A 27,306-nucleotide genomic window follows, 5' to 3' on the forward strand; every position below is an offset into this window, starting at 1 on the left:
GACCTGGTTCCACATATGGTTACATGTATTTCCAGAAACTTACCAAAGAGTGCAGAAACCTATGAAAGAGTTTTCAAATCTGTACCATCGAGAATCACTGCTGTATTTCATTTCAAAGATGGACAATGTTTTGTCTCATTAATGTATGCATCTGGAAGTTTACTTTCATATGGACAACCAATATGATGTGTCTGTTCATTAAGCCTTCTATTGATGTAATGCCACAAGTCATAAAATTTTGTCAAAAGTGGTATTAGCATATGGATTCTTTTGATTTACAGTGAAAGTGAAAGAGAAAGCATTGTAACTTTTTACACTTGTTGCAGACCGATCATGATCCTCGAAACCCGGCCTACATTGCAGCACAAGGGCCTCTTCCCCACACGGCTCCAGACTTCTGGCAGCTTGTATGGGAGCAAGGAGCTGTTGTGCTTGTTATGCTCACCCGACTCACTGAAGGTGGCACTGCCATGTGCCATCGATACTGGCCTGAGGAAGGCTCTGAGCTGTATCACATTTATGAGGTATCATCATTCTCCACTAATATTCATACATACACATCTGAATCTCAGAAGTAGATAAATGGCATACATGAAGTTTTCACTCCTACTAAAGAGGACATGTGAGTTCTGAAAAATCCAAGTTTTTACAGTAAATGTCATACCGTGAACACCAATAGAATTTTATACATCAAATGATAGGCTATACAGAGTCTCAGTATTATTTGCTTTTTTTTGTAAACTTCAGTCAAAAAGCGTGAAGCCAAAGGCTTGCTGTTCTCACATTTGTTTCCTGTTTTACCATTGCTGCTACTTTGAGCTTTGTGGTTCTTCATGTTTTTACAGTATAAGAGTATTCAAGGAGGATTTGGGATTACAGCCAGGTAACATCAACGTCTTGTTATGATATTTCAGCATACATCCAGGCAGACATGCAGCTGAGTTTCAACACTGCAGAAAGCTGGTGCATGTTATTAAGTTTATACCAGAAATTGCCGCATGCACATAGGTTACCACTGCACAACCACAATCTTTTGAGTTTAGCCCTCAATGTCAATTATTGCTCCATCTGTAGTGGCAAAATATTGATTTCATTCAGCTGCAACCTCATGGGATACCTGTGATATGCCCTCTTTGCTCAAAAAAATGACTTTATTTCACATCAGTTTGCCCTTATAAACACAATGAAATGAAATAGATTTTTAAGGTTGTGTTCATAAAAAAATCTGTGAAAGTTATTTTATCATTAAAGTACATTTTCATAGGAAAATAAAATTCTACTATAAAGGAAGAATCTAATTGCTGTAAAGTACCTTTTTGATTTCAACATATTTCATTACACTTTGGATCTGATATTTCATTTAACGCAACTGATTATAACAACATTTGAAATGTACAACCCAGAAATCAAAACCTCATAACACATTTTCTAACTTATTCCACAATGGAATAGATAATTTGTGTTAACCATACTTCAGTCTCTAAATTACAATAATTTATTTTTTCTATGTAATAGTGTGTGGGATAAAATAGTGCACCAATCTACATCCATGTTCTGCAAGCCACTGCGAAGTGTGTGGCAGGGAGTACACATATGAGGATTTCCCCACTGTCAGTTTTGTAGACAGAGGGAGGGAAAAATAGCAGCTTAAATAAATCTATGTGTGATACAGTTTGTCTGACCTTGTCTTTGCAGTCCCTCTTGGGGGGGGGGGCTGTAATATGTTCCTAGATCACTCACTTAATACCAGTTCTTGAAACTACATAAGTTAGCTTTCATGGGATAGCTGACACCTCTCTTCTTCCAGTTCAAGTCATAGCATTTCTGTTATGCTTTCCCATGGGTCAAACAAGCATGTGGCCATTAATGTGGTCTTTCTTCACATACTTTCATAAGTCCCTCAGAATCCTACTTGGTATGTATTCTATGCCCTTGAGCAATGATCTACGATGGGTAGCATAAGTCGTTTGTACGTCATCTGGTTTGTAGACGGTGTGCAGTATCCCAATAGTGAACTGAAATCTGCCAACTGCTTTAACTATGATTGGGCTTATTTCATATCCCCACAAATTGTTACAACATATTAGTGCAAGTTGACTGATTCCAATTGCAAATCATTTATACTGTACTCAAAGGATACAAAATTTTCGTATTTCTCAAGTGCAGAATTTTACACTCACAGCTTGTGAAACAAGTTGCCAGTCTTTTCACTGCTTTAAATCTTATGAAGATCAGTTTATTTTTAAATTTTACTTCACTTTAGGTAAGTGCATCATGTGCATAAAAGTGAGATTATATTGTCTTTCATGTCATTTATATACAAGATGAGAAGTAAGGATCCCAGCACACATCCAAGGCACATGCTTGAAGTTACTTGTACATTTGTTGATGACTCTCCATCCAAAATAACAGGATGCATCTTCCCAACTGTTAAATGCTCTATTCAGTCACAAATTTTATTTAAAACTCCATATAACTGTATGTCTGTTGATAAGCATTTGTATGTTACTCAGTCAAAAGTATTTCATAAGTCAAGAAATACTGCATCTGCTAGACTGCCTTTAACTATCGCTTGCTGGACATCATGTGAGAAAAGAGTAAGCTGGGTTTTTGGAATCCATGCTGGTTGGCATGGAGGATGCCATTTCTTCTGAAATGATTCTACAATAGATGGATGTCAAAGATATTGGACAGTAGTTTTGTGGACCATTTCTGGTATTCACTGACACAGTTTTTTGTTTGAGGAATTTATAGTACATTGTAGGCCATAGAATGGCTAAATCAGTCACAATTTCTGTATGGAATCTGACAGATTTCATCAGGCCCTGGGACCTCTATTAGTTTTAGCAATTTCAGCTATTTCTGTGCTTTACTGACACTAATATCAGTGATCTTTGCAGTGGTGTCATATTAAACAGCAGTAGCATTCCTGGATCTTCTCTTGTTAAAGATCACTTGAAAACATAGTTAAGCATTCCTGCTTTCACTTTTCTATCTCCTATTTTGTTTCCAGTGTCATTCATAAGTGACTACATAGTGTCAGCACAGTATAGGTGTACAGTTTGTGTGTGTGTGTGTGTGTGTGTGTGTGTGTGTGTGTGTGTGTGTGTAGCACTAGCTCAAAAAAAGGATTTGTGCAAAGGCAAGTCTCAACTAATCTGTAAGTTATTACCTATACCTCTTAAATTATTTATGTTCTACCAGGGCTTTTCTTAATCATGTTTGGTGATTTCCCCACATGACAACTTTCTGGAAGAATTGCCCTCTTAGTCTTTTAATCCCCCTGGCTTATACTTCCTTGCTTGTACTATATGGCTGACAACAATCTGATTGAGTTGTATGTATGCTTTCGTCTTGTCCTCAAGGCTGCTGATTTACATCACAGCCTAATTACATTGCTTAGTTTCCAATATTCTGTTCATCTGATCTATTCCTAATGTTATTGCTGTGATTAGTGGTTCCTAACTGCTTTGATTCTCTCAGAGCTACTGACAAATTACAGTAGTGGTTTGGAGTGAAGAGAGTCCAGGCTGTTGGTTTCTCATGAAAACAACATCAGGAAGTCAAACACTTTATTGACATTCATGCTACTACACTCACAGCACTGCAACACAGCAGCCATGCTTTCTACAGTGCACAGTGTGGAAGACATGTGGTGTCCTGCCGTGGTTAGCTGTTGGCCAGAGGGCCAGTTGTGAAATCAGTTCCCAGGAATGCTGCCACCCAGAAGACCACTCAGTGATGTGTGTACCAGCTATGCACAGCATGGCTGCTCAGAGAAAGTGCCAATGATGTAGAAGTCTGCTAGAATTATCACAGGGGATGACAGCCTGTGGGGGTGGAACTCACCCTGTGAGTAGAGTGCACACCATGAGCAGCTGTACTGTTCTGGCTGTGATCTGCTGCCCCCCAGTGTAGGGGTTCCACTGCTGCAGGAGTAAGCCTGGAGGCAGCTCACCAATAGGAAGGTGCCAAGTCCAGGTAGGAAGACTTGGTGCCAGAAGATGGTCCAGGGATAGTGACTGCTTGCTGACTCATATTACTCTGATGCCAGGAATAGTCCTCTCATCATAGTAGGTGCGCTGGATTGCAAATACCTCTGCTATAATTGAAGGGTAATTGAATTGTTTAGAAGCTCATTTGTTGTGCCAATGTACTGCCTCCACCCACATACTGAATAAAATATCCTTTATTCCTTTGTGTGTGTGTGTGTGTGTGTGTGTGTGTGTGTGTGTGTGTGTGTGCGCGCGCGCGCGCTTGAGGGAGTGGGTGAGAGAGAGAGAGAGAGAGAGAGAGAGAGAGAGTGAAGATTGCAGAAAACAAATAAAAAAATAAAAGTTTGGTTATGTCTTTTACAGGTTCATCTGGTTAGTGAACATATTTGGTGTGACGATTACCTGGTCCGCAGTTTCTATCTGAAAAACCTGAAGACTGGGGAGACACGTACAGTCACCCAGTTCCATTTCCTCTCTTGGCCAGAGTCTGGTGTACCTGCGGCACGGCCTCTTTTGGAATTCCGCAGGTAAGGCAGTGTCCCAGTCCAGTGAAGGAACCAGGAAGTGAATGTATGTTGTGATTTCAGTATAGATTTCATCTTCAATAGTTCCAGCTGAGGACATCTAGTGCTACTGCGTGCTTCAGTCTGACCACCACAGTAATGTTATCAATAAGAGTAGAAGAATATAGAGCAACAGCAATTGATAATTTGTAAATCCAGCAGTCTTTAATGAAATAGACGTGAGTCCCATACAAATGTTTTATCTACATCTACATGGATACTCTGCAGATCACATTTAAGTACCTGGCAGAGGGTTCATTGAACCACCTTCATTATACTCTATTATTCCAATCTCGTATAGCATGCAGAAAGAACTAACACCTATCTGACCATGATGGCCAAACGGCAGAAATAAGCATACTCATCAAACAGATTTAACTAAGAAAGGAAAAGGAACATTGTAAATAACTGTAAATACTCATTCAAAAAGTGGAAAGTCCAGGATGGAATAACAACAACATATAAAGGATAGATTGCTACTCACCACATAGAGGAGGCATTGAGTCACAGACAGGCAATGAAAAAGACTGCTTAAGTATATAAGCTTCTGAAACAGAACACACACACACACACACACACATATGCAAATGCACACACACACACACACACACACACACACACACACACACACACACACACACACATATGCACACGCACATGCATGGCTACTTCTCCAGGTGCTGGGCTCTTGAATGTGTGAGTTGTTCTTGTGTGAATGTGTGCATATTCTACTTCAGGAGGACTTTGTCCAAAAGCTTATATATTTTAGAAGTCTTTTTCATTGTGCCTAAATACTGATTCAGTTACATTACTCAGAGAGAATTTACAGTATGAAAAATGGACATAAGTTCACCAAGGACACAGTAGATGACAAATTTCATTTTTCCTTAAAAATATTATTCCAACAGTATGCATTACCAATCTAGTTTAAAGGTTCAGGGGCATGCAGTGGAAGCACAGAAAGGGTGGTTAACACTATGGATCAAAATCTCTTGCACTAGGAAGAGAGAGCTTTATTTAATGAAATGGACTGACAATAATCAAAACTAAAAATGGACTGCAAGCAGTTTTACAAAATTCTTCAAAAATGTAGAAACTGTATACTAGCACAAAAAATTCAAAATTCCAAGGACAGAACAAGTACAATTTAGAGCATTATTCAGTGGAAATGAATAACCTTGACAAGGCAAATGATACAGAGCAAGACATACAATAAAGAATTCAAATCACTGGTTACTATATTCAATAAATTCTTCCTAACAGTAACTGAAAATATGAGGACAAAATATAGTTCATCGAAAACAGATGGAATAAACTTACGTAGACAGGTAATAAATATTCCTCCACACCATCAGTTTTTTCAACTCACCTGTTAGAGAGATCACAAAAATAATTGTGTCTCTAAAAATAAGTAACTCTTCTGGCTATGATGCTGTCTAGCCAAAGCACCAAAATATTGTACTGTCTTGGCAGCATCACCCTTGAGTTATCTTTGTAGCCATTCAGTGAGTCAAGGTATACTTCCCGAAAGACTCAGGAATGTAGTAGTAACAACAGTATACAGTAGCGGAGATAAGTAGCATTTTTTGGATGAGGCTCCATGTACGAAGTTCCTGGACAACATAACACCTACCATTCAAAAACTGCAACAACAATGAATATCAGAATCATTGCAAGTAATGAACTTTGAAAAACTACATCTATTTCTATTGGAACAATTGCCATTGCAACCACTGAGAGGTAAATGTTGGAATGATAAATGCACAACTAAAAACAATTTTGAAAATGTACTCATCTGTGGGAAATGCAACTCTGCCGAGGTGTCTAGGAATCCAAACACCATATTAAATTACTCTTCATTTATGGCTTCAAGTTTTACCAGACAAAGAACAGCACGAAATATTTTTGGCAAGAACCAACACAGGCTACTGATTCAGTCCAAACTAAAATCAGACTTCAGAGATGCTAACTTCCAGGCCCTGCTATCACGGTATAAATAACATTTAAAAATCAAAATATTTCACAGTATTATTTAGATAAATACATAGCTGAAATTATAATCAATATTTTTGGCAGTTTGAACACAGTATTTGTTACTAAAAATGTGGTAACAGGTTTTATATAAGCAGAATTTAGATAGCAAAACATTTTTATAGTGAAAGGTGTAAACAGTAACAGAAAAAGTTAATTTGCATTGTAATTACACATTTTTTTTTTCCTGCTAACATTATCCCTGAATCTTTGCTTCAACATTAAAAAAATTAAACATTCAAAAGTTTTGTAGAAATATCATAAATACTTTTAAACTAATTTTGAGATGTTACAATACCTTTTATAACTTTCCAAAAACAGTTTTTTTATGTGTAAAGTAAAAATTTAAACTCCTGGTGGCATAGTATTTAGTACAGTTAATCTGCATCTTGCTAAAACATCAAATGTTAACAGTACTTACAAATATTGTGATTTCCATTACCTCTGTAACAGATTCTATATTAAATTTAAGGGATCAGATTGTATACTAGTCTGTACCATTGACAGGATCCCTTAAAGCATCCAGATGGATAATAAACTAAAGCGGCTCCAGCACATGGATAAGTTAACCAAAAAGCTCAGTTCTGCCTGTTTTGCTCTCAGAAATCCCTCTCACTATGCTCAAACAATGGAAAATCTGAGATGAAATAGCAACAGTATAAAAAGGCTGAATTGCTACTCACCACACAGAGACAGCATTGAGCGGCAGACAAGTATACTGAATAAAAACTGCTAGACATTATTTTTTGTCTATATCTGATGAAGAACTGAGAGCTAAATAATATTTAGCAGCCTTTATTCAATGTGCTTGTCTGCCACTCAGTGCATCATCTATGTAATGAGCAACACAATGACTGCTAGAATATCTTGTATACTTCTACACATTTCTGTCTTTTTGTGCAGTCTTCTGTGGCACTGCAGCTAAGGCACTTCTGCTACAGAAGTGTGCAGGAAATAAAGTTGATAACACAATATCTTGCTAGTACATATACTCCCTAATGACATTTTTGCTGATAAAAAACTAAACTCCTCCTGAACAGGCCATGAAGGCCCTACGGTACCAACCAGCTGCCATGTCATCCTCAGCTCACAGACATCACTGAATGTGGATATGGAGGGGCATGTGGTCAGCACACTGCTCTCCCGGCCATATGTCAATTTCCAAGACCGGAGGTGCTGCTTCTCAATCAAGTAGCTCCTTAGTTTGCCTCGCAAAGGCTGAGTGCACCCCACTTGCCAACAGTGCTCGGCAGACCAGATGGTCACCCAATCAAGTGCTAGCCCGGCCTGACAGCGCCTAACTTTGGTGATCTAACAGGAACCAGTATTACCACTGTGGCAAGGCCATTGGCATTGTGGCTGATAATATGAGTGAATTTAGTATGAACTCAGCAATTCACAATCTGATACTAGCAATAGGAATAACTTCCATATAGACTATGCATTCCTAACTACAGTTCAGAATGTAGTTTTATATTCTGGTGCAAAAGTTTGTAACTTATTGCCAGTGGACATGAGGCAGGAAACAGAAAATCTCCAAATATTTAAAAACAAAGTAAAAGAATGCCTCATTGGCAATCCCTTCTACAATGTATCAGAATATTTGGACTCTAGAATGTAAATTTTGGGTAACTTCTGTATTTGTATTAGATATTTCCAGAATTTTCCAGTACATAGTCAGTTGAGGACTGTGTGAAGTTGCATTCATGCTCTGTTTGAAGTAAAAAGTAAAAACAGTGAGTGAGTAATACAGCAGGAGGAGCAGTGGCCTCTTTTTTTCTTTCTTTGTTTATTTACTTATTTCTTTATTTTTCAAATTAGCTGTTTTTCTCCTAACATCAATGTATTAAGTAATTACCATAAGTATATGTTTGAGTAAATAATCACTAACCCAATTCCACTGCTGTGGTCACTAATGCATGCCTGTGCAGTGGCACTTGACTAGGAGATAAACCAATTCAGAACCTGGTGGTGGATCAAATTTTCACTGCCAGTATTTGACTGACACGGGGAGAAAAGGTGGTAGTATAAAGTTTCTGACCACCAGTCTTTGTGCCAAAGTCCTGGATTAAATTCCAACCTTCTCTGCACTGTCTCATGAAATGAGGGCCTGTTGGTGGAGAACAATTTGTCGGATGGGGGCATTAAGCTCGGCAGCCCTTTCGTGCTTTTCGAGAGGAGCAAGCTATGTGCTGACAAGGAGTTCCATGCTCTCCCTTCCCTCCATCTATAACAACACAAACCCAACACTACACTGTGCAAGCAGTCATCACAGTCACCCACATGACATAGATATCTACTTGACACTTCATCACACATCGAAGGAAGGCAATGGCAAACCACCTCCACTAGTACCCTGCCATGAGTGGCGATGCAGGATTCCTGCATTTACTCCCCCTGTTCTCATTCCCTGAGCAGGGGCTCATTTATTTATTGATAAACACTAGTCATAATTTGTTGTTAGTCTACTTCACAGAAGTAGCCAGTAGTGACTGTTCTGCCTATTAATGTTTAACTTGACTCATTCTATATGACTGAAGGCTCTCCTTCATAAAGGGATGTGTAGAACTTTGTGTGAATGAGTGAATGTATGAATGAGTTGTCTTGTTTATATCTGGTGTGCTTGCCTTGCTTTGTTGCTGAACATCTTGTTAAGTCCAAGCATCTTAAGGCTTTATTGTTGTCAAGTTTTCGTAAACCTGTTAAATGAAACAACCACCTTTCACAGATGTTGACAAGGAGATCTCTACAATAAAGAATACAATTCCACTTTCCAGTGACTAAATGGCAACAATTGTAGCAAACTATCAGTAGTGACAAGTCAATCTGCATTGTTCAGTAGTATAATAATGCAGAAAACAACAGTATGCTGGCATTGAAGTCACCCCAAGGATATGTGGTTCTTTTACTTACACAATCACTTTCTGCAATGTAAAACACTATCAGAGAGTTACTATTCTTGAACTGTGTCTTTAAAGGTGTAACTCATTAGGAGTTTTCAAAATGACGTGCAAAATTTTTAAGGAATATGACACAGTCACATCAAAGAACCACAGCAATCCAGTGAAGTTGAAGGGATCCCTTATTCCAGTCTTAGGTAATAAAAATAACATATAATTACTGGTTTTATCAACAATTATCATGTGCAGATCTGTGTTCAAGTATGCTAGTGTGAAAATACATTAAAAACCCTATTACAACAGCAAATTGAGCAACAACTTCTAAAAGCAGTGAACAGTAGTGCTGTACATCATAATATTGGTATATAATAAATATTTTGACATATAACAGCACTGATTGCTGTTTTTATAAGCACTTGCTTGATGCTGGTATTTTAGCAGAATGTTGTCATGTGCTTCCACTTTAAAATACTTGAACATAGATGTGGAGATGATCATACTGATAAAAGCTGGTGATCATATATGATTTCTGAAATCTGAGACTGTAATATGCAATCCCTGGAAATACAATCAAATGCCAGCCAGACAGGTCCCGCCTGATGCCAGTACCACGGCAGCAGTGCCCTGGAATGACGTCTCTTATTTGTTCTCCTACCACCTGCAAGTTTTGATCAGTGATAAGGTTCCTTAATGCATAAAACATAGCACCCATTGAAAAGTCATCATCATGTTTATAGACAGAACATCATGAGCAAACAGATGGTGTGTCACTGGTCTAGGCTTTTTTCCTAAAGTTGTCGAAGTGTCCGTGATGAAGAGCGCAATGAGCGACCGTCCCTCATCCATGATCATCTGGTTGAGCTGGTGTGGCAGTGCTTCCTGGAGAACCATCTCTTCTCAATAATAGTGGTCAGCAGCCATTTTCTACAGATATCATGATCCTTGTTGCATGAAATTGTCACTAAGCATCTGCTGTTCAAGAAATTGTGTGCCAGGTGGGTGCCAAAAAACCTCACATCTGAGCACAAAAAAATGCTTTAGAGCAGCACTGACATTTATGCAGTGGTATCATGATGACAGTGATGAGTTCCTCGAATGGTTGTCATAGGCAATGAGACATGGATTTCTCTCTTCATCCCAGAAACCAGGCAGCAGTCAGTACAATGGTGTTGCTTTGGATCTCCAGTCTAGACGAAATTCTAACAGACTGTGTCAGTCCAGAAAGTGATGTGCATGTTATTCTGGGACAGGAAGGGCATCTGCTTGTTGACTTTCTGCCCAGAGGTGAAACAGTGAATGCTGGCCATTACTGTGGAACAATGCAGAAACCAGGACATGCCATTCAGAACAAGAGGCACGGGATGCTTACTGCAGGTGTTATGCTGTTCCGTGGAAATGCTCATTGCCATATGGCTCTATGCACAGCAGCTGTTTTGCAGAAGTTTGACTGGGAGCTGTTTGATCATCCAGAATACATTCCTGATCTTGCTCCCAGTGATTTCCATCTTTTTTTGCACCTCAAGAAATTCCTGTCCTCCAGCCAGTGTTCTGACGATGATGAAGAGCTTAAGGTGACTGTCACACGCTGGCTCCATACACGTGCGGCAGACCTCTGTGACATGGGAGTACAGAAGTTGGTCCCACAATATGATATGTGTCTCAGTTCTTTTGGTGACTATGCGGAAAAATTGCTCAAACATTGCTGTATCTGTTGCCAATAAAGTTTTTTGTGTATCCATGTTGTCTTTGTTACAAAAAAATAGGAAAACTTACTTTCTGGATGTGCCTCATATATAATTGTGCAGTCCTAATAAGATGTGGCTGAAGATGAGTGCATCTGCATTGTCTGTCACAGAAGAGGTCATGAAAATTAGCACAGACACAGGAAAGAAAGGAAAGTTACTTGTCTCAGTTTTCTGAACTTCTCTTTATTCCTAGTACTTTTAGAGTCATTTCATTTTCTGTAGTATGTCATTCTAACACTTTTCTTTTTTACATTGCCTTTCACTCCCCACAGAGGAACCACTGCTTAAAAGTTTCTATTCTCATTCTCCCCCCCCCCCCCCCCCCCCTGCATTGTACTGAAACTGACCCTGATCTTCTTATTCTAGTTGCAGAAAATGATAAATAGCAGTAGTCTATCTTTTTCTTTGATGTTTCCTGCTTTCACATTCTCACTTAATATCTGATATTCTTTGGTATAGACTGTATGATGTAGAGAAGCAGACAAACAAATGGAGATAGAAGCACACAATATTTTAAACAATTTATTGTGGCCAGGTAAAATATAAAAGGAAAGAAAGAAGTATGTTCATCTTGAAGCATATGTCCCAATACCATCAAACTAGCACAATATACAGAAATTGTCACAAACTCTGAATTGTGTGGCCAGTTATGTGTCACACAATATGCTTTCGATCAAAACGACACATAGTAATAAAAACACGTATGTAACTGTTGAGAAGTAAGTTGTACCTCAGAGGAAGACCATGTCATAGCTGTTGCAAACCATACAAATTGTACTCCAGATTCCTCACCTAAGAAAAAGTCGCTTTCCTGAAACAGCCTAAACATGTTTGGTGGACAACAGTTCAGAGTGACTTGCAGATCCTGTCAGCTTGTTTGTCAACATCATGAGACATCATTTGTATTATCTTCCTGGGACATGGAGATGTAAAGTGTTCTTTAGAGTGGAAGAGTATATAGTTGCAGAATTCCTTGTTTGTAATGAATACCATCAGTTTTTCCATATAACAAATAGAGGAGATAAAGATCATACATACTGGCAACTTTTACTTTAGCACTAACCATTCTGACGTGTTCTGCCCTTGTTTAGTTTGTGTAGCAGAAAGGAAAAGTACATAGGCAGTACAATTTTCTCATTTATCCTGAAAACATGAAAACACATCACTCTACAGTTTAATGCAAAGTCGATTAGCGTTTAATGCCTTGTCAGTGATGAGTTCATTAGAGACTGGGCTCAAACTGCGATTGGTGGAGGACGGGGAAGAAAATCAACCACTTCCCTTTCAAAGAACAGTTACAGTATTTGCATTAACCCTTTGAGCCACATATTATTTTGTTTAAAATTGAGTTGAAAATTATATTTTTATAAACCACTGTAGCGATGCCAGCTTCAGAAGACCTGAACATAAAACCTGCCATCAGCGTGAGATGCTGGAGTTGGTGGCTGTGTGTGCATGAGGTGTGCTTGCTTGTGTGTGTGTGTTGTGCGTGTGTGTGTGTGTGTGTGTGTGTGTGTGTGTGTGTGTGTGTGTGTGTGTGTGTGTGTGTGTGAGCAATCTGCCTTTTCCTAGATTGTTGGTAAAACTACCACCTTTTTATTTATCACGAATGAACATTTTTAATTATACCAGCCATGTGTTAAACAGGAGTATTATTCCAATATTAACAGAACTGAGAATACAATGACAAAAGCAGAATCCATAACACATAATTTTATAATGATCCTTCATTTCAAGCATACAAAAATTCCTTTGTGTTCTTCATGTTTAGTTCTGACACGTGAAAGCGCTACTCATGATACAGCTGTAAGCACTATTACCCCTTCATCATGCATAATCCAAATTTGCACATGGAACACATACATCTTGTTCATTTGGGATTTTGCTTGCTGCTGCAGTAGGCACAATGCTTAGAAGTGCTCTTTACAGGAATGTGTTCTGCTTTATCAGTATACACTGCCTTTGAGACATAGGGCTTGAAATGGTTTCTTGGACTACTTGTCTCCCTTCTCCCCAAAGGGGATGAAAGATACCTATCCAATAAGTCATGTAACTACCGCACACCTGAAAAATGATAATGACAACTTGGGCAACTTATTGAAAATGTAACTTAAACTGTTCACAATACTGACATCAGTGAGGTGCCAGAATATTCTGTGCCACTATTTTCTGTTTTTTAGTCAATGGCATATGTTGCTTTCAATATGTCTGCTTTATCGACAGTTCCCCTGTTTTTATTTATTGACTTAATGGAGTAAACATCACAATAATTTTAAAAAAAAGGTATTTCACCATAAAATCACCAAATTATGAAGTTATTCAGTAATGTATTATGTTTTAAGAAATCCACAATATATGTAACCCAAAATTGAAAATGATCTGCAACATGGTGGTTTTGATTGAAACTACCATTATAACATAAGCATTCCTTAGTAAAATATCATATATACTTAATATTATCTAATATATAGAAACTGTCACTGATGGTGATTATATAAAATAAAATAGTCTTAAAATCTTAAACATGGCTGCAAAACAGCAACTGTGTTCTTGAAAAAAAAAAAAAATCTGCCAACCAGTCGAAAATAAAGGTTTACTATCCCTTGACTATGGTTTTGACATTTGTAAAAATATCTTCTTCAGAAGAATTGGCCTTATGACATTACAGGATGCAATAGGCATTGACTGCCATTTGACCATTTGTTTCAAGTAGTGCTGCAACTGCCTGAAGCACAAATTTCCTGTTTTGCTGCAAGATGACTGCACAGATCAGTGAGGTCATGGTGGATCCAGTGAGAAATCACCATTGCAGTAGGTACAAAGTGAAACTATGAAACCAATTAGGCTGAAAGGTTTAAATGATTTAGGGAAAGCTTTGGAATCTTTTACTATATGACCAGATCAAGATGGGAACCACAGTCCTTCTGCATGTGACTTCAGTGTCCTAACCACTGCACTGCTCAGTCAGTTACATCCTGCTGTTATTTGTCTGTCTGAGAAATGGTATGAAAATTGCTGCTGGTATTAATAAATAATGAGGGCAATGAACAGAAAGTGAAATGCTAAGACAATGCTGATAAAATTATTTCATAAATATAATTGTTTGTATTTCAGTCATCCTAATGACTCCTTTACTTTTAAAAATTAACTTTCTTTTAATTTTCAAGATTTTAATGGCTTCTTAATTTTTTGCTTTTTGTTTTTAGGAAAGTTAATAAATCATACCGTGGACGCTCATGCCCCATCGTTGTCCACTGCAGGTAAGTGAATATCAGTTAACATCAGCTTAGTTTAACATCTGCCTGCAGAATTTTTGAAACATTTATTTTAAATCAATCGAGAAAACAGTATATGTTGTGATTGGTGATGCCACCTGTGATTTGAACACCTCAGAATATTACATAAATAGTCATAAAATACTGCACCTAGGTGTGACTGAGTTGGAAACATAAATCCATGTACCAAGCCTTGCCGCCTTTAATAAACTCATTTTATCATTCACTGATCGTAGTGTGTGTAATTCATAATAGTCACTGAAAAAAGATGGTTTGTATTGCCTGTTAGATTTTACTCTCGATCTGGTATCCTGGTCCGACAATTTAACAGCCTGCCAGAAGGCGTGGACATAGACGACAGCTGCTAAGCGGCACCTCTATAACCTGTGAGTGCTGCTGTCACCACCACAGCCCTGTGCGCAGGCCAAGCCCACTGTGCCGATCTAACAGTGCAGTGATCATGTTGGGCCTATAAAGCCAGCAGCACAGATGCTCGGACCACAGTCATGTTCCGACAGCGCTCATGATAGGTTATTTTTTCATCATTGCTCTGGTCGCTGATAATCGCTATGTCTTGGTATCCAATTTGGTTTTGTTCTCTGGTCTAGATAGCTCACCATGTGGTCTGTGTTGTCAGTCGTCCCTGTTGTGTTTGTCTGTATTGCACTGGTCATTCCCCATTGGTGCCATCGGCCCATAGGCCAGTGCACTCCGGTCTTCCTTGATTCTGGTCACTAGACTTGTTCTATCTGTTCATAAGATATGAATGAAGAATTAAGAAATAATATGTAGTTGTGTAGTTTACAGTCTGCAACATCCCTCTGTTTTTCATGAAAACAGCCTAATGGATGCCAGAGAAAATATCTTATAGTTGAATATCTAACATTCACATTTGTTTATTTTGAAAAATCATAAAATAGACACATTATTTCCTACTTCATAACTCTGAGAAAAAATGTTTACTCCAACATTTAAAACAACTACAACTGAACTGCACACTACTAACTTAAAATGGAAATCTACTTTTTTAAAGTGAAGCAGCCCAAATTTTATTTAGTTATTTATTTATTTATATAGCATCCTTGTATCTCATATTTATAAAATGATGAAGGATTTGTCATATATGATCTTACATAGATAATAGAATACGAAAGATGTACAACTGTATATTGGCTAATAAAATAAACTTATGTATAACATGAGACAAACTTACATCTGATGAATGCCCACTTATTTTCCTAGTATGTATAAGCTATTACTTTGATTCTGTTAAAGACCTTATGGTACCATAACTTTGATCTCATAGTTCTATGCATAATACACTAGCTTGTGATGCTACTATGACACTTACTATTGTAACATACAATTTAAGTTTCCAGAGCACTATATGCAATTCTCTGAATTATTAGTTTATGACTAACAGTTAAGAATGGCACATAGCTAGAGAATCACACTAACTTTCATGCCTTGTCTCTGCATATCCATTCGTAATACTTCAACGCTTAAGACTTAGAAATTCACCACGACATTTGGTAACATTCAATACTACGGTTTAATTAATTTTCCTTATGGTAAATATAATTATAGTTCCAACATAACTGACAATATGGTAGCCAAACCTACTAACGATGCTGGCACACATGGCCTTTTCTTTCTACCCACAGGCTTTGAGCTTTATGCCCATCTTAATTCAAGCTGGCCAATACTATTTGATGAGAACTTGACACCAATTTAAGCTAAGTTTAATAGTTATTAATAGTTATATAATATGGTTTAAAGTATTCTCCCATAGGCAGATAATTTTGACCTTGTTGCTTTAAAGAACTTTTTTAATGAAAAATAATGTGTTGCCCACGTAGTCATGCTGTATACAATGTAACCTTTGAGATATTATTCCCATCAAAGGTTAGGTAGCAGACTGTAGTTTGTAAATGCTTGACCTATGTTGGTCAGTTGTACGTAAGTGTGATGACGGGGGCATAGTACACCCAGTCACACCCTACTTTTGTAAATGCTTGACGTATGTTGGTCAAAAGTACATAAGTGTGATGACGGGGGTATGGTGTGCCCAGTCACACCCTACTATTGTAAATGCTTGACCTATGTCGGTCAATAGTATGTAAGTGTGATGACAGGGGTGTTGTACACCCAGTCACACCCTAATGTAAATATTACATTCTGAATTATGCTATTAACTTATGTGAGACATTTTTACTTTGTTCACTATTAGACCATATCCCTATGTCCATATTATTAGATTGACCTTTGTCACTCAACAGTCTATAAATGTGGTGGCAGTGGCGTGGTATGCCCTGACACACCCTACTTTAAATATTAGGTCCTTATTTCTTGGTAGTCTATGTGAGAATTCCACCACACTCGCAATAATCCTCATCCTAAATAGTTAATAGCCTTATAGGCAATTTCATAAATAGGTAATATCTGATATACTAGAGTGTGCATAACCTATTTAAATGCATAGGGGTCTTGAACCCACTACTAACTAATAATTAACCTTATCCCTTAAGAGTTTTATTCCATGTCACCCTTGTGACTACATTTAGTGAACGGTCATACACATTATATTTATAGTTAGTGTATGTTTGGCTAAGTTACTAGAGGTTTCCTTAATACAATGCTGACCATCTGTGCATAAAGTCATAAATGATGACCTAAGCCTTACACACCCAGTCAGTCATAAATGCGTAGTAATATAGTGCCATAACATAATGTTAGTCAAATTTCACATTAACAAATCAACATACAGGGTGTTTCAAAAATGACCGGTATATTTGAAACGGCAATACAAACTAAACAAGCAGCGATAGAAATACACCGTTTGGTGCAATATGCTTGGGACAACAGTACATTTTCAGGCAGACAAACTTTCGAAATTACAGTAGTTACAATTGTCAACAACAGATGGCGCTGCGGTCTGGGAAACTCTATAGTACGATATTTTCCACATATCCACCATGCGTAGCAATAATATGGCGTAGTCTCTGAATGAAATTACCCGAAACCTTTGACAACGTGTCTGGTGGAATGGCTTCACATGCAGATGAGATGTACTGCTTCAGCTGTTCAATTGTTTCTGTATTCTGGCGGTACACCTGGTCTTTCAAGTGTCCCCACAGAAAGAAGTCACAGGGGTTCATGTCTGGCGAATAGGGAGGCCGATCCACGCCGCCTCCTGTATGTTTCGGATAGCCTAAAGCAATCACACGATCATCGAAATATTCATTCAGGAAATTAAAGACGTCGGCCATGCGATGTGGCCGGGCACCATCTTGCATAAACCACGAGGTGTTCGCAGTGTCGTCTAAGGCAGTTTGTACCGCCACAAATTCACGAAGAATGTCCAGATAGCGTGATGCAGTAATCGTTTCGGATCTGAAAAATGGGCCAATGATTCCTTTGGAAGAAATGGCGGCCCAGACCAGTACTTTTTGAGGATGCAGCGACGATGGGACTGCAACATGGGGCTTTTTGGTTCCCCATATGCGCCAGTTCTGTTTATTGATGAAGTCGTCCAGGTAAAAATAAGCTTCGTCAGTAAACCAAATGCTGCCCACATGCATATCGCCGTCATCAATCCTGTGCACTATATCGTTAGCGAATGTCTCTCGTGCAGCAATGGTAGCGGCGCTGACGGGTTGCCGCATTTGAATTTTGTATGGATAGAGGTGTAAACTCTGGCGCATGAGACGATACGTGGACGTTGGCGTCATTTGGACCGCAGCTGCAACACGGCGAACGGAAACCCGAGGCCACTGTTGGATCACCTGCTGCACTAGCTGCGCGTTGCCCTCTGTGGTTGCCGTACGCAGTCGCCCTACCTTTCCAGCACGTTCATCCGTCACGTTCCCAGTCCATTGAAATTTTTCAAACAGATCCTTTATTGTATCGCTTTTCGGTCCTTTGGTTACATTAAACCTCCGTTGAAAACTTCGTCTTGTTGCAACAACACTGTGTTCTAGGCGGTGGAATTCCAACACCAGAAAAATCCTCTGTTCTAAGGAATAAACTATGTTGTCTACAGCACACTTGCACGTTGTGAACAGCACACGCTTACAGCAGAAAGACGACGTACAGAATGGCGCACCCACAGACTGCGTTGTCTTCTATATCTTTCACATCACTTGCAGCGCCATCTGTTGTTGAAAATTGTAACTACTGTAATTTCGAAAGTTTGTCCGCCTGAAAATGTACTGTTGTCCCAAGCATATTGCAACAAACGGTGTATTTCTATCGCTGCTCGTTTAGTTTTTATTGCCGTTTCAAATATACCGGTCATTTTTGAAACACCCTGTATTACTCCATGTATAATGGAAATTATTTTATTTCCACCTTCTCCTAACCCTGAGAAGTTCTCACACTATGGCCATATAACCTTGTTTGTCCCCTGCATGAGACTGTGCAGGACCATATAACTTAGCAGTGATCATTTGAGGTTTTTAATCTAACAAGCTGAACTTAACGGCTAAGTAGATTTTCTTGTCCATTAATAAGATCTCAGTTTCTGGTTGATGATCATCAGGATTCTATCTACTTAGTGCCCTGTTCTCTCACGAATTTATGGTTTAACATTATTGGTAATTTCCCAGTACATAACATAAAGACATCCAGTAGTAGGCACTTTTGACTTTCCGTGCATACATGCGCGTGATCTGCCATCTTGCTCAGTACATATCCGTGGAGCCACAGTTAGTCCCAATGCAGCGTCTGCGGCTAACCGACTGCTTTCCATGAAGTGGGGCCTGGGCTGTTCCTCAGCTGAGTTACGTAGTTTGACATGGTACCATGGTACTTTAGCTTTTATGTTTGACTGCATGGTCATGTATTAGTTTATTTTATACTTCTGAAGAAGGCTAGATTCCTCTAGCTGAACCCTGGGCAAAGACCAGTAACTTTTTGCAACTGAGGCGGATCTTTGACATATTAATTCTTAAATTTGGTTTTTTGACCCTAGAATGAAATCTCATGATTTTTAATAAGGTGTTGTGCATCTAATTTTAATTTTAAAATATTACAGTGATGGAGTAGGCCGCACTGGTACATACTGCCTCATTGATATGGTGCTGAATCGCATGGCTAAGGGAGCCAAAGAGATTGACATAGCAGCCACTCTGGAGCATATCCGAGACCAGAGACCTGGCATGGTGAGGACACGGCAGCAGTTTGAATTTGTTCTGACAGCCGTTGCAGAAGAGGTCCATGCAATCCTCAAGGCTCTGCCCCAGCAGCAACAGCAGCAGCAGCAGCAGCAGCAGCAGCAACAACAACAACAGCAGCAACAACAGCAGCAGTAAAAATTATAAATAATTACAGGAAGCCACTAATAGCGCTGTGCACACACTGACAGAAATAACATCACATTAAAAATATTATTCATTGGTGAGAGAAATGTCAGGCACATTGGACCATGATAAATATTCAAATTATTGTAATAAGAAATTGCATTAGAGAGTGAAATAGAAAACTGATATAATCAATTGATATTTTTACAAACGTTATTTAATGTGATTATTGTGTAAGATGGAGAGCATGTAGAGAAAACTGTATCATAATAAAGAACACACAGTCCTGTTTGTGGCTTCCTGCATGGAACGTAGCTGCATGATGATAATATAACAACATTTTTATCCCTATGGCTTCTGGAGAAACATACATTTTGTAGATAATCTCATGCCATTTTTAATTAAAGTCTAAATTATAAATAGAAATGAAATATGAGAAAAAGATTTTAACATTAATACTGGTAGCTATGTAGTATATAACATTATTTTATGTTTATTGTTTATACCTGAGCTGACATTCTAGTTCAGGCATCAATAATTTCTAGATGAACAAACACCAGGTATCATTTCCCATCACAGAGGAATTTAAATGCCACTTTGTTAACTTAATATGACTTGAAGAGTAAACTGTTGGCGAATGTTTAGTTCTTCAGGAGTGAACTAGGAGATTAACAAATGTAGCACAGAATGCTGCTGTATGTAGGATGGTCTTCTGCATGCATGGTAGGCCTATTTTTTCAGCAACAACACTCAGGTTTTATTCTTTTAAAATTAATAGCACATGCCATTAATAAGAAATAGCCAACTTTTGTTTGTAATTTAAAATAGGACTAATTTGACAAATTAGTTATAGTAAGACTGTGTTTACTCGTAAGTAGATATCTATAGAAAAAAAAGCTACTGTTAGTACCTTGTAGAACTTCATAGACAACTTGAGACTCATTGCTAAGGATACTATTAAACAATGCATCAATGTTTATGGCAATGCCAGAACAGAAACTTAACAGTGTTTGCCTTTATTATTACTAATGTTACCTCAAGAGAAGTATAATAACAGTGCTTATGTCATTCTGTAGAAAAAAGTGGTTTTCTTATTGTATTTATATATGCACTGTTGGGTGTATGCTGCTTATCTATGCATGCAGGAGCTATCTTATAGTGATATGCATTTTGACCATTAATGTTTTCCTTATTGTTATGATTTTGACATTCTCGACATCTCTGTTAAACTAAATTCCTTAGTTGAAAAGACATTTCTTATTTTGGATTCTTCTAAATTGCCCACATCAGTTCTAAAGTTAGTGTTTTCATGACCACATATAAAAATGAGATTCCTTTCCTTCAGCAAAAGCAACTTTAATTTTTTTTAAAGTACTTTTCTACAAGGGAAAATATGTGATGAAGAAACACTTAAACTTCCTATTTATTTGAGTTCCTTTTTAAATGTAAGTGTGCATGACATGTAAGATGACTAACACAATGGCATACAAAAAGCAGGAAAACAACCACAAAGCAATGATTAATCAGTTACATGCCACCATTACCTGTGCTTAAATGCATTTTTAAAGTACTGCTACAATTAGTTTGCTACCAGATGCAATAAACTTACGTTTATTTGGCAGCATCAAGAAAATTAACGAAACAGAAAATTAAACTACATGATATATACAAGACTTGTGTGTTGATAGCAGATATGCTCAACATAAGAAACAATCCGGAAATTAATCTACCAAAGATAATTGTGTTGCAGCCTAAAATGCTGGAGGACTTCTCTGCCCACTTTTGGCAATGTGGACAAAATCAAAGCAGAGAATTACTTGAAAAAGTATTAATTTTTTAAAGTTTCTCCTCAAGAATGCCACGAAGAAAGGGCACACTCTGCTCTAGTGTGTCCCATATGTTATAGGAGAAACTGAAAAATTATAAAACATTAGCTTGTAAGCTAAACTTAAGGAATTTTTAATGGCCTAGCACTTAATTGATGTTGCACGTCACAAAGTTCCACAGGATCAATCTCGGCATACAATTTTAAATATACTATATACACCGCTGTTAAAAGATTCCTAAAGCACTTTATTTTATTCAACCATGCACAAAACTCTTTAGCAGTACAAATATATGTAGATATAATGAAGAAGTATAAAACCAAAGCACAAAATGCACAAAACATGGCTCAACACTTTGCTATTCAAAAGATATTTTTGTGTCTGTTGTGTAATTCATTCATCAAACATGAATTACAGAATATGTTAACCTCCTCCTTTTCTATAACAGTTACTCTACAGAATATACATGGTAGCATAATAATTAGCACTGCACAATAACTGAAAAATGCAGAAACACAAATATAAATGCTTGCACTTTGTTGAATGTTTATGATAGCTGATTGTTTAATATATGCTTTAAGTGTGATACTGTGTAAAAAAAGTATTATTGGCAGTACTTTCAGTGAGTATGTGATGGATAATTTACATGGGAGTACATAAATTCTATATATACACATATATACATATATTTAAATAAATATATATTTAAATGTGCAATGATGAATCATATAGCATATGTTTATGATACTAGATTATTTAAAATGTTATTTATTCCATAATAATAATATATTTATTGTTGCCTGCTATTTAAAATAACAGCAAAGAACTGTTGAGCTTTGTGGTATACTGGTCTTTATTTATTTTGTCAGTGGCAATATACATTCAGTGCGAAATGTGGGGGGGTTGGGGTGATAGGAAAAGTATCATATATGAGGGGGGAGAGGCTGAATGTTGCCAAATAAACTGTGTTGTGGAAGGACCCTTATGGTACCAGCCTCCCATAGGCTTCTTGCACAGCATAACCAGGCACATCCCCCCTTCATACATATATAATATATATCTCTATGGCACAGTGCAATGCGTTCCCTAATAATAAGATACAACTGCCTACTGTAATTCTGAAGTACCGGGGAAAAGTACCTGTAGTAACTTCCCTCGCTCTTGCCTACTACAGGTATAACATCTGTGTTGGACTGCGCCCAAAACAACACACATGCTCCAGTACTTTTAGAAAAAAACAGAAGGCAAGTGTGTCATAAAATAATTGTTGTCATCATGCCTTTGTCTGCTTATCAATGTCATTTAGTAATTAAATAAGAAGAACCTTCTCTCCATCTATTTGGTACATTCACACAATTTTCCTCTTCTGTAAGAAACATATGTCAAGTGATTATTTATGTAACCATTTGCTGTATAATCCTATTACAGGGTAATCATACCTATAAATATGTGTATGAGAGAAATCTCAGGAGTGACAAGCAATTTGTTTAGTGGTTGTTTTCTTTCTGTACAGCAGCTATGTGTGTCCTATAAGGCAAAGTACCTGTCTGTCAGATTTAATAAATGTATCCCAAGACTGTAACTATTTTTATTTATTATACCAGCTGTGCATCTATAACAGTGATTCCCAACCTTTCCCCCTCACCCCCAGTATGGAATGTGCGTACCCCAACTGTCTACGTGTAGTGTTAGGCAAGTGAGAAGTAAATGAAAGTTTTTTTAAATATTTGCATCTCATGTAACTGACAAGGGAATGGTCCAGTCCAATACATTGAAACATGCCCTGAAATTGTTTTTGTACAGGAATAATACACCAAAAGAAAGACCCTGTCAAAATTTTAGGTGCTGAAACACACTGCAAGTATTTTTAAAAGAAAATGTTGAAAATTATAAAAATTTGTGGCTTGCCAGGTGGTTGAAGAATTGTACACCACTACAGGAGCTATGTGGACTACATATGTGTAACATGACAGGCACATATCCTTTGTGACAGCACATTGGTAAACAGATAAACAGGTAACACAACTCAGCATGATCTTAATTTGTAAAGCAAATTTCAGTTTTTGGTGATAGCTTCTCTGAAACGATTATCCAAAGTTACTGTTTGCTCAATTTTGCAACTCATTTAATATCCACGATAATTATCAGTTGCTTTTGTTGTAGCACAAGTGTTAATGATGGAGATAAAACTGAATTAATATTCATTGTGTTTTATACATAGTGTTAAAGAGAGTGCAAACCTGGTCACATGAAGTGATTAATACGCACTGAAATGAAACTCACAAAAATGTGAAAGAAAAGCTACCATCATAAACCCCCAAACTTGAATAAATAACATGATCAACAGTTCTTTAGAGTTTTCTTGAGATATGAACCAAGTAGAGTTGCTCATGAGAGGCAGTGTGCTGTTACCAATGGAGCTCTGTTGACACTGGGTCGTCCAAATTGTGACAAAGAAGAACATTGGTTATTTTAAGTCATCCTCAACCTTGTTGACTAGATTTAATAAATCATACTGTATAGGAAGGTGTAAAACAATAAAGTTTACTTCAAGTAAAAGTGTAGAGGAAATGCCATTAATTCATAGCTGATGTGAAGATGAAGCTTGCTGTTGTCCCCACATGTGCAGTGTCCAATGCAGTTTATCATTTTGAGGCAAAAAATGATAAGGTCTGTTGTGCAATAAATTTTTGCTATGACACATTCATATACAACAATGACAGTGATAAGTATGAGTGGATTACTTTTTCTCCAGCTTTATATCTATCTTCAGGAACCTCAGACATATTAGGACCAAAAATAAAAAAAGGACTTTTTAGGCGCAAAAATCTTATAATTGACCTATCAAAATCTGGAAAAATAGGAAGAATAATTTCTAAAATTTCATTTGAAATAATTTCTAACCAGTTGCAGAAATTAATTCATTGCTTTTATTGGACTCTTGACTTGGACATAATGATACTTCTGTTTTTCAGGAGGACAACAAGAAGATTGTTGATAAAATTCAGTTTCCACACAGAACAAACAATGTAACTCTCAATAAAGATTTTTTTGCTGTGGAAAATATTTTAAGAAAATGATTGGACAAAATAATTTCCAATAGCTCCATGCCATTCCAGATTCATCAGGAGGACATTGTCCTCAAATTTCAGTCATTTGTGGATTATCAGTTTGCATCGGCACATTTATAAATTACTTTATGTATGCTCAGTATGCAGCATAATAAGCAGAGCAACAGCCGGGATCATTTCTTACTCCAATGCTATTCTGTCTAAATAAAACTGTGACTTGCCTGAAAGCAATAATTTTTCTTTCATTGGGTGTGCCTGGTGAAAGGAAAATGTTTTTCACCATTCAAATGACACTTTACTTTATTGTGATGGCTAGGGAGAATAAACAAGGAACTGTTTCATTATTACTAAAATAAACATTATTCAAAAATTATCATAAGAACTGTGCTACAGGAATTGTTATAAAAATATGTATGAGTAAGAAATATTTCATTTAAATAAATTAAAGTCATGATTGATGGAAGTCATCTGTAATGTGACATCAAACATTGCCTTCTGATGTAAAGGTCAATGACAGCATGTCATGACCTCACACAAATGCAGGATGCTTTGTGATCGGCACCCCTGGGATTTGCAGTGGGATGATAGTGGCTAGCGTAAGTGGGGTGGTTGTAGGAATCTGGAACATTCTATAATAATTAGTACTGGAATACTTTAGTAAATAACTTTTACTTAACTTTGTCCTGCTACTGTACTCCAGGAACATAACTAATAACAACTATCTTTCTTGAATACAAATGACTCATTAACAAACATTAATTGGATTATACAACAAACGAGATAACACAATTCTGGTATTAGGTGCATAATACATGCACAAACTAGAGGCTGCGAACCTAGCGAGCTGAAGGCTATTCTAATCTGACTTTGCTCACGACCTGTAGCTGACTTTGTCAGTGCAATCTGCAAGTCTCTCCATTCTACACGGCTCCGCTGCAAGCGCCAGCAAGTCCAGAGAGATTGCAAGTGCTCGACCGCTATCGATTATCGCAACTTCTAGTGCAGTGTCTAACGCTGACACCACATTCCTCCCCAACAAATTTACAAACAGACTTGGAGTAGGGTTTATGTCTGCTGGGGGGAGGAAGCCATGCTGACATGGATGAGGGGGTAGGGAACTTCAGGCAAGGCTCGCCCACCTGCACCCCACCATTTAGACTGAGGGGAGCATGGAAATGCCAGAAAACCACCTCCAAGATGCACATCAACATGTGGTGTGTGCGTGTCCACTGCAATAGGAGGATTTGCCAGGCCGGAGCACCCGACAGGCAAATATTGATCACACTCCCTGGGGCCAGGTTGTACAGTGTGGGTGGAGGCTGCCAGGGCGTCACTATCTGGAGGCACACCCACTGTCATCTGCAATGGCCCCAAGGAATCACCGGGCTGCCGTAGCGATGACACAATGACGGGCAGCTCCGGCATGCCACTGGGGAACTGCGCAGGCACGTCGACTCGAGGCACCGAGCCTGAAATCATACGACAAGCAGCAGAGACTCCTCGGTGTACAAGGTGCATCTGGTTCCGATGCCGGCATACCTCTCCAGATGGGCCAGAAATGACATACAAGGCATTGCCAAGGCGGTGAAGAACCTGACCTTGTAACCAGCAGCGAGTGCCGCAATAGTTGCGAAAAGATGCAATGTTGTCGGGCAAAAACTTGGGAAACGACCATGGTGCAGACACACAGTTCAGTGGATGTAGCAAATGCATCAATGTCTGATGTGGACAACCATATAACAATTCAGCCGGTGATGAGCCGGAGTGTGGCTGTGACCAGTAAGAGACCTAAAACAGTAGAAGTGCGGCTTCCTGAGAATGCGACTCATGCAACTTAGACATTTACATCATAAATGTGCGAACAAAATGTTCAGCACCATCATTCAACTGAGGCAAGAACGGAGCAGAAGTGATATGCTGAACATCTTGCGAGTCACAAAAATTCTCGAACTCGGCAGAGACAAACTGGGGTCCATTGTCAGTAACGATAACGTGAGGCAACTGGGGTCCATCATCAGTAACGATAACGTGAGGCAACTGGGGTCCATCATCAGTAACGATAACGTGAGGCAAACCTTCAATGCAAAAAATTGAAGTCAAGGCATGAATCGTAGGTGATGAAGTCATTGATGACATCTGCACAACGAATGAAAAATTGCTATTTGAATCAATGACAATCAACCATCGTGTATTCCAAAATGGACCAGCAAAATCCAAATGCAAGCATTGCCAAGGTGCGGTGGCATGGGGCCAAGAATAAAATGTCTGTGTGGTGCATATTGATAGGCAGCACACACCGTGCAAGAAGAACAAAGCTTGTTAATATCAGAATCAATGCCAAACCAGGTATAATGACAGCAAGCTAACTGTTTCATCCGTACAAGACCTCAATGACCTCGATGTAGCAAGCACAACACAGCGGATTGCAAAGAACGTGGAACGACAACATAGGACTGATCATTCTCTGTGCGGAGCAAAAGAACACCACATTGCACAAATAACTGCTGTTGGTGTGCAAAGAAACGGTGAGCAACAGGATCTGAAATCCGTGAACTAGAAGAAGGCCATTGTGCAGCGATGTATTGCAAAACAAGTCTAAG

General features: G+C 38.2%; 1 protein-coding gene across 2 annotated transcripts in view; it reads left to right on the forward strand.

Moving 5' to 3' along the window:
* Window positions 1-23,217, forward strand: part of LOC126253306 (receptor-type tyrosine-protein phosphatase N2) — a 449,946-nt gene extending 426,729 nt beyond the window's left edge. For both annotated transcript variants that reach the window (XM_049954535.1, XM_049954536.1), the window contains 4 exons: window positions 327-524; window positions 4,359-4,522; window positions 14,441-14,494; window positions 19,545-23,217. In XM_049954535.1, the coding sequence (XP_049810492.1) occupies window positions 327-524; window positions 4,359-4,522; window positions 14,441-14,494; window positions 19,545-19,821 (693 nt within the window). In that variant the 3' untranslated portion in view covers window positions 19,822-23,217. The remainder of the gene's footprint in view (window positions 1-326; window positions 525-4,358; window positions 4,523-14,440; window positions 14,495-19,544) is intronic.
* Window positions 23,218-27,306: the final 4,089 nt, after the last annotated feature.

Source organism: Schistocerca nitens, chromosome 4 (assembly GCF_023898315.1).
Source record: "Schistocerca nitens isolate TAMUIC-IGC-003100 chromosome 4, iqSchNite1.1, whole genome shotgun sequence".
Lineage (NCBI taxonomy): Eukaryota > Metazoa > Arthropoda > Insecta > Orthoptera > Acrididae > Schistocerca > Schistocerca nitens.